Below are 15033 nucleotides of genomic sequence, written 5' to 3'. Positions count from 1 at the left end.
TAGGTCCGTACATCTCGTTTATCAGTGCCAAGTTCGGCAAAACAATAAGAATATGAAGTTCTTGGACGTGTATGAACCATGAGGAACATTGCAGTGTTCACTTAATGCTCATCAGTTACTGTTTAAATATAGCTAGAGTAATTAGTTGTCTCACATAGTATCTGAGCAGAAGTTTATGAATTTAAATCCAATCAAACTCCTACTCCTTCCATTTAATTGAAGTATTTGTTGATTAAGACACTGTTCTCCGACAACTAGACTAACTTATAATCAAGTTTCCTTAAGTTTTGATGAGGTGGAGGATTCAAATAACTGTGTTTTTAATATATTCTTTTAAAACATATTCTGATGTGAAACTCTACTCAGGAAAATAATGCATATGCAGAAAAATCTTCGACGGCCTCTGACCTCCCCGTCTACTTCTCTTTTCGCATTTGACCCGTTTCGATTCAACGGTGCGTCTTATTTCCCAGTCGACGTAGTTGAAGTAGTAATCGCCACTAACATAGTGGGGGCTCTACTGCAAAAAGTTCACATCAGTGTACCCGCCAAAATTTAACGCGGGAATTCGGTTTGACCGATTTTGAATAGTCAGACCACTGCATTCAACGGCTAGGATATAGGCCACGGCGTCCATATAAACTACTTTTATGAATCTTTAAATTTTGAAATTAAAAATTTAAAACAGTTATTCGATGATTCGATTGTAGAATTTTCCATCCAAAATGGTTGGTCCGCCCATCGGGCGACCGAGTCTTCATAAGATAAGAGACTCGATCCAATCGTGATAGAGACTCGATCCAGTTGTGATGTGGTCCAAATTGCTCATTGAACACGTGATTAGACCCGTCCATCTCGACATTTGCGCACCCGTATTCTCATATTTTAAAATTTAAAAATAATTAATTGTGTAAACCATTTTGATACCTTTTTTCTCAACCCATAATTAAGGGCTTTTTTGGCATTTAGACCCCTGGCAAATTTTTATTTTAAAAATAGTCCTGTCAAAATTTAATTTGCAAAAATGGCCCTGGGCCTGCCACGCTTGCGCCACGTCAGCGCCACGCGGGCAGAGCGGGGCCCGTGTGTTAAGTTGAACTCGGTGAACCATTCACCGTGTTCAAACACGGTAAATGGTTCACCATGTTTAGTACGTATTTTTTGTTACGTATTTTTTATATATTGAAAAGTGGAATAAGAAGTAGGGATGTCAATAGGTATGGATATCCGAAATATTATCCGAATTCAAACCCGAATAAATTATATATATATATATATATATATAAATATTATTTTGTTTATTATACAATATATAAAATGTTTAATAATTTTTATTCTTTAATCTTCATCCAACCCAGCGGTTTTAAAAATCTATACGGATGAAATCTAAGAATAAAAATTAATACTATTATATATATATATTAGGGTTTGGATTCAGATAATATTTCGGATATCCATACCTATTGACATCCCTACTTCTTATTCTACTTTTCAATATACAAAAAATACGTACTAAACACGACGGACCATTCACCGTGTTTAAACACGGTGAACTGTATTCAACTTAATACCCTGGCCCCAGCCCTACTCGCGTGGCGCTGATGTGGCGCCTGCGTGGCAAGGACAGGACCATTTTTACAATTTTAATTTTGATAGGACTATTTTTAAAATAAAAATTGCTCAGGGGGCTATTTGCAAAAAAAACTTCATAATTAAAAGAAAAAAAATGAACAAGAAGGTGCAAAATAAAAAAATATATATATAAATATCACAAAAAAAAAAGAGAAAAAAAACAGAGGTTTAGAATGCACAGGAGCCTCTCTCAACGTTGCATGTCGTTACCTCGTCTTAGCTGTAAGACGGGGTAAAAAAATAATAATAATAAAAAAAGGTAATTAGGATCACGATAATGTCATCGAATGCTCGATCTTTATGCTAATAGCCAATTTTGATTTTTCATCTCCGTCGTCCTCCGCCGCGGCTTTCCCGGCAATTGCCTTTTCGTCACCTTCGGCGATGCTGCTGCCGATGATTCCATCGCCACGGGAGGCTGCTCCGGTGAGCAGCTGTGCCCGCTCGGCCTGCGAATCCCAATCGGTTCTTCGGCTCACGACCAGCATGAGCACGACGCACGCCGCCTGCGCCGACCACAGGCCGAGCCACAGTCCCTTGAAATCGAGCCCGGCCCAGAACGCCAGGCCGACTGCCACCGGCATCCCCACGCCGTAGAACGCCCCCAGGTTTATGTTGGCCCCAACTTTCGGCCGCGCGCTCCCTCTCAACACGCCGCACCCCGTTGTCTGCGGGCAGTTCCCGAGCTCGCAGGCCCCGAGTATCGGCAGCACCGACGCAGTGAGCGTGATGATCGCCTCATCGGCGGTGAACATGCGCGCCCAGACGCTGCGCACGGACACCGCGAATGCGAACGCGACCAGTCCCAGCCCGAAGCTGCAGCCGAGACCGACCGTGGCCGCTCGCCGCGCCCGGTCGGGCCGGTTTGCGCCGAGCTCGTTCCCGACGCGCGTGGACACGCCGAAGCTGAGAGAGGAGGGGAAGATGTAGATGAGCGACGTCGTTTGAATCAGGATCCCCATGGACGCCACCGTCGCCTGCGGATTGCTCAGGAGCCCGCACAGAAGGATCATGATCTCGTACCACCACCACTCGAGGCACACGCTGACGCAACTCGGCACGGCGAGGCTCAAAAGGGATCCCCACCCCCTGAAGCTCTCCGCGGAGAGCGCGAATCCCCCGGTGCGTTTGTGCACGCCGGAGACGTACACGTAGCCGAGGAGGAAGAGGAGGAGGTTCAAATTGGCCCACACCGACGCCAACGCGACGCCCTTGATGCCGAGGCCGAGGACGGAGACGAGGAAGTAGTTGATGGGTAGGTGGAGGGCGATGGCGAGCGCCGCGCAGTAGGTGAGGGGGAGGTTGATGGACTGCGTGCGGAGGAAGATGCGGAGGGGGTGCAGGAAGGATTGGAGGAGGAGGTCGGGGAGGGAGAAGAGAATGTAGGACTGGGCCGCGGCGGCAATGGCCTCGTCCTGGCCGCAGAGGATCAGGAGGGGCCGCATCGAGGCCCAGAGGATCGCGATCGGTAGCGAGACGCAGAGGAGGAGGAGGACGGTTCGCTGGAGCGCGAGGCCGAGGACGGCGTGGCGGCGGGCCCCGAAGGCCTGCCCGCAGATGGGCTCCATGCCCATGGCCAGGCCGGAGAGCACGGAGTACCCTGTGATGTTCGCGAAGCCGATGGCGAGGGACCCGCCCGCGAGGGCGAGGCCGCTAATGCGGCCTAAGAAGAGCATCGAGATCATCGACCGGAGGTAGAGGATGAGCCCCGTTAGGATCATGGGCAGCGCCAGGCCCAGAATCGGCCCCACCTCGGCCAAAGCCGCCGCGAGCGCAACGCGCGGCTTCCGCTCTAAGACCGGCGCCGGAGGAGGCTTTTCGACCAGCGGCAAACCGATGCCGCCGCCGCCGCCGCCACAGCCGCAAGCCGCACAACCTGGGACGGTGTGGGTACACATAGCTGCGGCGGTTGGGGTGTGTTGTTTTGGAGGGAGAAAGGTTTTAAAACTAAAACAGAGAGAGTTAGTTAGAAATGGGAATGTTGGATGTACAAGCAAATATTCCTTATGCTTCCCCTGTGGAAGCTAAACTAGTGTGGAAACAACTCTCGGAGAAGGGATGGAGCTAAAATTGCAAGGGCCCTTGCCTTTATAAGGCAACGGCGTAACGCGTCGGATGTTCCGCAGGAACAATCACTGTTTCAGATTTGGTCCAATCCTTGAAATTTCCATTTCGTGACGTCATGGATTTAATTTCCACTCCAATATTTAACACGTTTAATCTCTGTCATTATACTTTAATAAGTTGAATTTTTATTTTATATCTTTGCCTCGTACATCGCTTTTACATGCTTTTCAAATTTATCGTACGCGTGATTGCATGTATTAAATACATATTTTTCAGTCTGTTTCGTGTTTGATCAGTCGTTTGCGTATTAAAAAAGAACTCTTTATGTGAGTTGTTTTGTTATTTTTTTAATTACTTCTTTATAGGTGTATGTAGGACGCATGCGTGCAGAGATGCTAATACTGTTTTTAAAATCATCTTTTTTTTTTTTATTAGAACGGTCATTTGAATAACACATATTACGGCTCATGATTTATCCTAATTTAATCTACGTTGACCGTTTAATATTTGACTTTTTGTGGTATTGAGTTGCTTAAAATTTTTATAGTTTTTTCCAGTGCAACATATATAATTAAGTAGACATTATTCTCGGTCAAATGACAAGAAAATGTTGTAAATATTTATTTTTCCCCTTTTCTGCCAACAACTAATTTTTAGTTGATCTCGAGGCATCGCGAGCAGCACCCCTTTTCAAAAATTATAATAATAATAATAATAATAATAATAATACAATAATTAATTATAATGTTAGATTAGAGCCCAAGGTCAACTTTTATTCGATTTCATAACTATTCAGCTTCCAAACATGCATTTGTAAAATATTATAAGGAAATAATGAGTAGAACATATCTGAATTATGGACCATTTTGATTTGATTGTTCAATTTTTTAAAATTTTAATTTTTCTATCAAAATTTTTAATTTATTTGATTTGAATTAGTTAGCGGTATTTTAATTTCAAAATTTGATTGCGTTGTTTATTTTTACAGATTTTATTAGTTATAAGCTGTTGTTAATACATATTTCCAGTTGTGTTTCCTACTAAGTTGAGTTTTTATATAATATAATACAAAAGTCAATTCTAAATCCTTCATTTTATGAGGTTGTGGGTCTAATTCCCTCCAATATTAATTGGATTAAATTTGCACATTATATAATGTGTAAACCTTTCATTTTCTACTGCATTAATTGATTTTTTTTATTTTTTAATTTTATTTTTTAAGAGATAGGTAGCATGCTATCCGTTTCGTTTATTTTATTTAGAAATAAAGTTAGCTGGAAATATGAACCAATTAGGATTCGAACTTAGGACCTCGGGTACCAACCATCAAGCCCTTTGCCACTTGCGCTAGGAACGATCAGTTACTGCATTGATATGTTGAATAGCTGTGATACTATTGTTGTCAAACTACGCGACGACGTCAACGAAATTTCATTGCATTTGGTTTGAATTGAGTAATTCATGAGTTTATTTCTCGATTTAGTCTTAATAATTCCCACTTAAGGAAGAAAAATATATCCAAACGATATCCAAACTATATTTAGGCAGGGTAATCAATTAGGTTATATTTTTAAACATATTTCCAAACTATATTCTTTGCTGGGGAGCACACTAGGTGCAGCCCCAGTAACCATGGAAATTTTGCACACACATGGAATGCTCCTGACGCTAATCAGCAGTGAAATGCATTTGCGCCGTCACATCAAAGTCGCTGATGGTTTACAAATCTATACCCCTCTTATTGTCCTTAGAGTGCGCTGCGGAACATTTTAATTACATATGTAATTTGGTTACAACGCTGGTTCCATTTTTTGTTTATTTTTTTAAAAAATCAAATTAAATATGTTTTTATTTTATAGAAAAACTAATTAACGATTTAAAACCAGTTTAATTTTTTATTACCTAAAGACCAACCTAAGCTAGTTGAGATGTTTTTCTCTTTTTTACTTGACAGAGAGATAGGTAGCATATTATTCGCTTCGTTGAGAAAAACGTGAAGAGCTCCTAAGAGAGAGTTTCTTGTAATCCAACCTACTTCTTTGTATTTTTGTGTCGTGAATTAATCGAAAAAAGTATTGAGATGATCTTGCCCATGAACGGAGGTCGACTCATGGTTGACCGAACCATATAAATCTTGTGTTTTTGTACTCTCTTATTTTCGTTATTGCTTTGCTATCCTCGTATTTATTTTCTGTGATCATTTTCGTCTCTTACGTTTACAAAAGATCATATTTCCGCTACGCTCGTATGCTGTGTGAGTTCTTTTTAGAAATAAACTTAGTTGGATATGTGAATCAACTAGGATTCGAACAATTGGGACTTCGGGTATCAACCACCAAACCCTTTAGTACTTGCGTCAAGGACATTCGATCAGTTTATTGAGATGTTTTGATATTTATGATTTGATATGATAATATATTTTACTTATAAGGTGGTTCATCTTATCCAAAAACATAATTTGAAAGCTGAATATAATATTCAATTATAAATATTTAATTATACTTTCTATTTGCTAAATATATAAACATCTTAAGTAAATTATGAAAATATACTGAATAAAATATTTACACATCCAAACAGGACCTAAGCCCTTGTTTGGTTGGGGGTTAAGGGGTGGAATAACCCCTTAACCCCGATTTTATCCCCAAACATCCCAAAAAATAGGTGGGGTTAGCTAACCCCACCTAACCCCACCTCAAATAAATTATTCCGGATTAGCTAACCCCATCTAATCCCACCAAACTCCAACCAAACACTTTTTTCTATTCATAATAACCCACTATCTTTCTTATCACACCTACTCCAACCAATCATTATTCTTCTTTATCAATCATTATTTTCTTATTCCACCTACTCCAACCAAACACTATTTTTCATTATTCTAGACTAACTCCAACCCCCAACCAAACACAAAAAAACTTTAACCCCACTTTAACCCTGAACTTAACTCTATCCCTGGAATAGCTACTTTTTCCTTAACCCCGAACCAAACGGAGGCTAAATGTTTAAGTCATTAAAGCTCTGAATATCTTGTTGCTAGTTAGAAAATTTCTATTTTCTGTGGTTTAGACCTAATCGAATTCATTAATTTTATAAAATTTATAGAAATTTTAAATTTTACTCAGTTTCGATTGGATGCCAACTGCAGAATTTCATAGTAATTTTGTCAAATTAGTGTGCTTTCTAGCGGAAGAGCTTAATGATGAATGTTTATCAAGTCATTAAAGTGGTGGGTCTAAATTTGGCATTTAGCGCTTTTTTTTTTTTGTGCCCTGAATTAGTCATTATCGCTGTGTTTGATTCGGCTCTAAGTAATAATTGTTTATTTTAGAGATATATACAAGTTCAGATATAGAAAGAAATTAGACTAATTTTACATTTCGATGAAAATTAGATTGTTACCGGAGATAAGGTAAATAAGATTTGAATGGTTAGATTGGAAAAAAGAAAAAGAAAAAAACTTATAATTTTAAATTAAAAATATTTTATCGAATTAATTAATATCAAAATATTAATTAAAAATAATTTAATATATTAATAAATTTATTAGTTATGAATATTGTATAAGATAATGAAAATATATTAATTAATTAATTAATTAGATATAAAAAATAATTTAACTTTTTAATTAGTTAGTAAATTATTTTAGTTAGATAACTAGTAAAAAAATTAATTAGATTAATAAAAATATTAATAGTTGATCAATATATATAATAAATATTAGTTTATAAATAAACACATTAAATTATTAATATTTAATTATTTTATTATTTAAGCAAAGGATGTGACTTAAATATCTAATTAATGATTAATATCATAACTAAAATTAAATTTAGACTTTAATTAATTTTATCCTCACTTGGGAACAAGCTTGTTTCAGAAAAGACGGTGGAACAGTAGTTGCAGACATATACCGAGTTATATCAATTTATTTTATGAACCCGAAAATTACTGTTCTTGGGTACGAAATTTATGTTTGGGTGTAAAGAGAGGGATAGTCTCTTATCATCCCTGTACCAAACGGCACCTATAATATTCAAATTTACTACACTCCAGGAGCCCATGAACACAGAGCATGCAGAGACCACAAAAAGGATCTACGCCGTTGGAAAAGACAATTTGAAGTGTCTGAGGATTCCCTAGTCAAAACCTGTACCCATGATTCACAGTTGCGTAATAAAACATATTAGTAGCTGTTTCCCACTTAGGATTATAGTTGAGGTTCAGCCCGAATCAATAAAAACAACAGTAGTAGCATGGCTCTTAGGGGGGATGCACTTCGTGTGCAACTCTTGGTTTGGAGCTTCGTATTAGGACGTTTTTTTCCGCATAGCTTTGGATTGATGACACTTTGAATGGACTTTTAACACCATGCGACTCGATGTCGTCGTGCTTGTATATCTAAAATAATTGCTTTCTGAGCTTAATTTGGTGGAAACCCGCAAAGTCATTGAGAAAGGAAACGTTCTCAGGACGATTTGCGTAAAACTTCGTATCATTATTAATGGCTATTACTGAATCATTTTCTATGCATATCATACATAAGGGTCCCATGATTGATTCTTGTAGTTAAAAGTATCAATTTGGTGCCTACATCCAACCCCCGCATGCGTACAAACTAACTTGTCGCTGACACTGTTTGTTCTATGTCTTGTTTCTTTCTACTTGTGTTCATATAAGAGCACAAGTAGATCCAACACAAGATACATGAGAACCCAGAGCCTCATGTTTTCCTTGGAGCACTTCACTCTAGTTAGTTTAATATGTGTTCTCTAAATGCTATTAAAGAGTGATTAGCTTAAAGATTTGTTTTGGTGTATTTGTTGTTCGTATTAGGTTAATTGATGTTTTCGATATGTCTTTGACAAGTTGAACCCATCCTTAATTCATGGACTATGGAAAGTATTTTACTGTTTATGCTCATTAGTTTAGGTGCATTAGACCTTTCTTAATTTTGTAAGAGACATTGAAGTGGATCCTACACGAGTTAAGACGAAATATGCAACTAATTAAATAATAGTATGCTTACAAATAAATTTCGCTGCATTTTACCACCATGCATATGTGGCCATCACGAATGGATAGATTTAATTAGCAAGACCAAGAAAGAAATTCAACAATTTAGTTGCCTGTGGTTTGTAACATATTAAAGATTATTCATAAACCTTTCCAAATTTATGATATGAAACGGGGTCTAAGGATGAAGTTGACTATAGTGGTTTGATCCAATAGCAATAATAATTCATTGAATCCAAATCATTTGTCCAATTCACTAGTAATAATAAATTGTTGAGCCAAAATCACCGGCCTAAACTACTTAAGGCTGGTTTTTATGGCTCAACTCCAAAATTTTTAAGGCTAGTTTTTATTATTAAAATTCATGATCTCTTATATTTCTAAAATAAAAACCCTCAAGATCATCAGATGTGTTGGAATAATAATCCAAACTTAATTAAAATATAATTAGAGATAGATTTAAATTTTTTATTTGATTATAATTAGGATATGTAATTATTCAAAGTAAAATTAGATTTATCATCTGTTATGGTTTAATAGTTATATATAATTAGGCGTGGGTTAATTAGACAAATAAACCATAGTAGACATGGTTGTATGGGTGTTGCTCGAAATATAATTAATTATTTTTTATTAATAAAGTATTAGTTTTATTATCTTCTTCCTCCTACAATATCTCTTCTATATATTATTTTGTTCTATTTTAGATCTTGGATTATATAATCGGTATCAGCACAAATATCGATTCCAGCAATTGGTATTAGAGAAAATCACGCTCCCAACAAGATGGAACTTAAACCAACAGCTCAAAATGCTTAAATCTAGCTATTATCATTAGGGTACATAATCCTTTATATTTTCTTTTCTTTTTTTTTTTTTTAGAGATAGGTAGCACGTTATCCGCTTCGTTTATTTTATTTAAAAATAAACTTAGTTGGAAATGTGAATCAACTAGAATTCGAACTTGGGTCTCGAGTACCAACCACCAAGTTCTTTGCCACTTGTTCTAGGGACATAACCTTTTATATTTTCAAATGTGGGGCTATTGGAATTTCAAATTAAAGTCTAGAATTAAGACTCATTCCATGCTGCATAGAATTTAGAACAATATTTTGGCATCGAATGCATTCGACGGTTTTACTAAGTCGGTCGGCCGCGATATGTTTGGTGGATATTTGATGTAAAGTAGCCGCAAATCTTCTTGTTCTTTTTGAGATTCTTATAAAAGTCTTGTACAGAAGACTCGGCTTTAGCGGTTGCTATTGCAATTGGTCGACGCATGTCGGCACCGAGTCCGATTCAACACACACTACACTCTAGACGGAGGTCGATGGGGGGCACCGCATAACGCACAGGGGCCAGCCGCGGGTGTCATTTTCGTCGACATGTCTTAATCCGGACGCGTTAAATGAATGTTGAGAGCATGAGTCCTCGACAAACCCCCAAGGGCAAAGAATGTGGTCCACAGGGGGAAGTTCTTTTCCCCACCTCACAAGTTGTTCCTGATAAGTGTTTTTTAAATTATGCACGCTATGATATTGACAAGCTATAAGGACAACATAGTATGAGAGTAGTCACTCACACATCGTAGTCAGTACAAGTGATAAAAAATTTAATAATTAATATTCAAGATTTTAAGTTCAAATTTTGATGGTTTATACTCTCTTCTTTTTTCTTTTTTTTTTGACGAATCCAAGACCTCTTTGAAACAGCCCAATGGCATACTACTGGGATCCAAATAGTTTGACAATATCTCATAATTTTTGCGCTATCTTAGTTAAAAGAAGGCAAAAAAATAAGAAACACTTTTTCAAGCAGAAAGAAGAAATTGTTACTTAAGTAACCAATATTACACTCTACAACAGAGTCAAAACATTACTCTTTTCGTCCACCGCGAGCCCCAAACTTGGACTTTTGTGGGGCCGACCATCGATTTTGATTGTTGATTGCGATGTTGCTACGAGTCATAATTTACGCACTACAAAATCTTTATAATTTAGCTCCCCGTGGTATACGTTCCAATGCAATCACATTTTCATGTGTCAAATTTCCCTCCAAAACGGGTATAAATATTCACCTCGTGGTGTAATCACATGGCGGTAAAAATTGGGCACAAAAATAGAAAAAGTCAAACCGCACCGTAATGCAAACGCTAAGCCCGAATTTGTAATAAGTTAAAAGTTGAGGACCGAATTGTAAAGTGCGAAGCGGGCTCACGGGGTTCAGGCCTGTTACGGCCCGGTCCATCCGAAACCCATTTATCTAAAGCCCATTTTTGTATGGGCCTTATTCGGGCCATTTGTATCTGGGCCTTCGCGGCTCATTAACAACCCTAATTTTTTTTTTCCCTTTTTTTTGTTTTTCCATTTTTGCAGCGAAGGGCTCCACGGATCTCTCATTGCCATTTGCGACCTCTCTCTCTCTCTCTCTCTCTCTCTCTCTCTCGTCGCTCCCACATTGAAGAGGTTAAGGACCTTTCTCTCATCTCCTAGTCTTTTTTTTTATTTATTTTTTAANTGATATTGACAAGCTATAAGGACAACATAGTATGAGAGTAGTCACTCACACATCGTAGTCAGTACAAGTGATAAAAAATTTAATAATTAATATTCAAAATTTTAAGTTTTCTTTTTTTTTTTTTTTTGACGAATCCAAGACCTCTTTGAACCAGCCCAATGGCATACTACTGGGATCCAAATAGTTGGACAATATCTCATAATTTTTGCGCTATCTTAGTTTAAAAAAGGAAAAAAATAAGAAACACTTTTTTAAGCAGAAAGAAGAAATTGTTACTTAAGTAAACAATATTACACTCTACAACAGAGTCAAAACATTACTCTTTTCGTCCACCGCGAGCCTCAAACTTGGACTTTTGTGGGGCCGACCATCGATTTTGATTGTTGATTGTCGATGTTGCTGCGAGTCATGATTTACGCACTACAAAATCTTTATAATTTAGTTCCCCGTGGTATACGTTCCAATGCAATCACATTTTCATGTGTCAAATTTCCCTCCAAAACGGGTATAAATATTCACCTCGTGGTGTAATCGCATGGCAGTAAAAATTGGGCACAAAAAAAGAAAAAGTCAAACCGCACCGTAATGCAAACGCTAAGCCCGAATTTGTAATAAGTTAAAAGCTAGAAGGCCGAATTGTAAAGTGCGAAGCGGGCTCACGGGGTTCAGGCCCGTTACGGCCCGGTCCATTCGAACCCATTTATCTATAGCCCATTTTTGTATGGGCCTTATCGGGCCATTTGTCTCTGGGCCTTCGTGGCTCATTAACAACCCTAATTTTTTTTTTCCCTTTTTTTGTTTTTCCATTTTTGCAGCAAAGGGCTCCACGGATCTCTCATTGCCATTTGCGACCTCTTTCTCTCTCTCTCTCTCTCTCTCTCTCTCTCTCTCGTCGCTCCCACATTGAAGAGGTTAAGGACCTTTCTCTCATCTCCTAGTCTTTTTTTTTTATTTATTTTTTAAAATTTAGGGTTTTTGTGTTACTCACAAGGTGTTTTTAAGATCTTATAACATTTGAGGAACTCAAACAAGAAAAAAAAAGAAGGAAAAAAGACCAGTAATTTGTTGAGAAATTATGTTCAAGATCGTGTTTTTATTTGTTAGTACTGATATTAGCTTGTTTGGTTTGTGTATTGGTTCAATTTATTTATATCACAATTCCTGCTCATGTATGTTCTCAAAATTTGGCTTGAATTGAAAATTTTCCTGTAATTAATGTAGAGCCAAATTATGCTTCATTATAGTATCGGATTGTTCTTCACATGGAGTGTTCTTCGTTAAATTCATCACAAGACTTCGTATACTTTTGTGTTATTTAGTTGTTCGCCTGCTCCATTGTTATTACCTTGTACTCACATAAAGTTACAAATTTTTTACGCAATAGATCTTTCTAAATTTCCAGATACATTTATTAGTAGTTCTAACAATGAAGAGGCGTTTGGGAACCGAGGCATCTCGAGATTCGAATGTTGCCCTGCATGTAGATACGCTTTCTCGAACGCCTCGATTTCTCACCTTTAAAAGTTCCCTGTAATTCGCGTATTGACTATGTATTGGTTCTTGGCATTTTGTCTTCGTCAACCGTGGTGTTCTTCTCATTTCTACTCCTTTCCATAGTCTTATAACCCCCTTTGATTCTAGCATGCAGTGATCGTTTGAATCGATTTTCTATTAAGAACAGTAGCCCATCAGCTTTTCCTTCTCTGCTATTTGTGATATGTGGTAAATTACGATTAGTGCAGCATGATCACATGATTAGGGCAAGCTTTTATTCCATCTTCTAATGTCTAGTCTAGAAGTTAAGCTACATTCTTTGTTCATGTAAAATATGTGTTTAATGTATTTTTACATGCTGATTGTTTTACAAAGTTCTTGCATTCCATGGTATTCCTGCTTATATTTGCAGGGTTTTTTTTTTCTACTTTGGTATTTATGTAGTTTATAATTTTACTCTTTGAACTCCATATTTTACATTCTTTATATAAAATATTTTGTAGAGTGATTAACATAGCTAGCGCAAGTTGAAAGATACTAGGTGACTTGAAAGTTTAGTATCTATAATGGTATTATGTAATATTAGAATTTCGTTCCATAGAGGCTATCATAGGGTTGTAGTGAATCAGAGATAAAGAAAACCTTCAGGGCATGTTTGGTTTAGAAGAGGAATCGAAATTGGAATAGGAATAGAAATGGGTCGGAATCGAAAACGGAATGACAAAAACAACAGTCTCTTAGGTTCGTAAGAGGAATCAGAATCGGAATTGGAATCATGTCCAAAGTAATTTTTTTTAAAAAATAAATTTTTATTAAAAATTTAAATTTGTTATTAAAAAATTTAATCAAAATTTGAATCTAATTTGAACTTACAATTTGAACTTAAATTTGATTTTACAATTCAAATTCAAGGTCAAAGTCAAAATTTAAATTTGGAAATATTAAATTAAAATTTAAGCAATTAAAATTAAAATTTTAAATTCAAATTTGAACTTATGATTTAATCTAATGATTTTATATGATTTACATTTGAATTCAAATAATTATTAGTGGAAAAAAAAATTCTCAATCACTCTGAAATCAAAGTTGACTCCCACCATAGAAGTGAGAGTCACTTTTGAGGGATTAGAATCCCTCGGGAATGCTAATCGCTCAATCCAAACACTAATAATGAGAATGACTTATTCTGATTCCCATTTCAAGTTTCAAATATCTCAAACCAAGCATGCCATCAATGTTATCCTCTTATTGTTCCTAACTCCTTGTACTATTCTGTGCATGCGCGGATGCCAGGTGAAAACATGAGGAAGGGATTGCACCCTCAAATGCAGTGGATTTCCTACGTGACCCAAAGCGGTAGGCTGATGAATGTTATGATGACCAAAATACACCATGTCGGCAAAGTCTATCATTTTAGAGCTAAGCGTCAAATGGCGCAGAGTCTGGGTCAGATTGCAAAGTTCAATCGGCGATACGGGCAAAAGAACGAGGAAAGTGATGAAAAGTAGGATCTCGCAATTTCAAAACTGTAGGCTTCTATGTAACGCGATCAAGTACACATGTTTATTACCAAACTTGTTCAAACATGTGGACTAGCATGCTCTTGAAGGATAATGTCTTGTGTATGATCTTATTCTTGTTTTGGTGAAACAATTTGGCCTTCTTTACTGAGGCTAAAAAGCGTAGAGGATCTAAGCATTCCCTTTACTTTTATTGCCTGGACAGGCAGTTTTTAGCAGTTATCATCTCTATCTGTGCTTTGGTGGGCGTGCTTCTGAGATTTATGCTCTTTATAGATTGTTTTCTCCTTCACCTTGATTTTGCATGTGCTTATTTGTGTCTCCCTGCTTTTTTTCCTTTGATTGCTGATCTGCTGTCTCATTCACTGGCTACTTTCTGTTCCTGCTGTTAGTTAGCAGCGCCAGTATGTCTTGGATTGCTGTTATAGTGTGGTATAATATGGGGAATTGGTATGGCCACAACACTGACACGCGCATCGTGTGTTTGTGTGCTTCAATTGTTGAAAGCAACAGTTTCAGGACCACAGCAAATTGCATGTAACCTACTAACTCCTAAAATTGCACAGTTCATTTATTAATGGCGTGCATTGATTGTAAGAACATTTGCACAGTTCATCTATTACTCGTGCACATTGATTGTAAGAACATACGATGCTTTATGCTTTGGGAAGAGCAGCTATGCGTTGCTTGGATTACCCGCTTGAGCACCAAACCATACCCTTGTGAAAGGCTATACCTTCCCCCTTTTGTCGAAGAATGTTACACAATATCTTAAGAAATCGGAAGC

General features: G+C 37.4%; 2 protein-coding genes across 3 annotated transcripts; one reads left to right on the top strand and one right to left on the bottom strand.

Moving 5' to 3' along the window:
* On the bottom strand, positions 1746–3837 carry LOC109707224 (protein DETOXIFICATION 49). The gene has a single exon (XM_020228358.1). It carries the CDS (start codon positions 3528–3530, stop codon positions 1902–1904), a length of 1629 nt encoding a protein of 542 aa, XP_020083947.1. The 5' UTR covers positions 3531–3837; the 3' UTR covers positions 1746–1901.
* Positions 11065–14538, top strand: LOC109707172. Of its 2 annotated transcripts, none has more exons than XM_020228286.1 (2): positions 11065–11180; positions 14020–14538. In XM_020228286.1, exon 2 carries the CDS (start codon positions 14028–14030, stop codon positions 14232–14234), a length of 207 nt encoding a protein of 68 aa, XP_020083875.1. In that variant the 5' UTR covers positions 11065–11180; positions 14020–14027; the 3' UTR covers positions 14235–14538. The 2 variants fall into 2 exon arrangements, with proteins under 2 accessions (XP_020083875.1, XP_020083876.1); XM_020228287.1 differs by lacking the exon at positions 11065–11180 and adding an exon at positions 12036–12143.

Source organism: Ananas comosus, linkage group 3 (assembly GCF_001540865.1).
Source record: "Ananas comosus cultivar F153 linkage group 3, ASM154086v1, whole genome shotgun sequence".
NCBI classification, from domain to species: domain Eukaryota; kingdom Viridiplantae; phylum Streptophyta; class Magnoliopsida; order Poales; family Bromeliaceae; genus Ananas; species Ananas comosus.
Note: the sequence above shows the minus strand (reverse complement) of the source record. Positions and strands in the feature narration are given on the sequence as shown.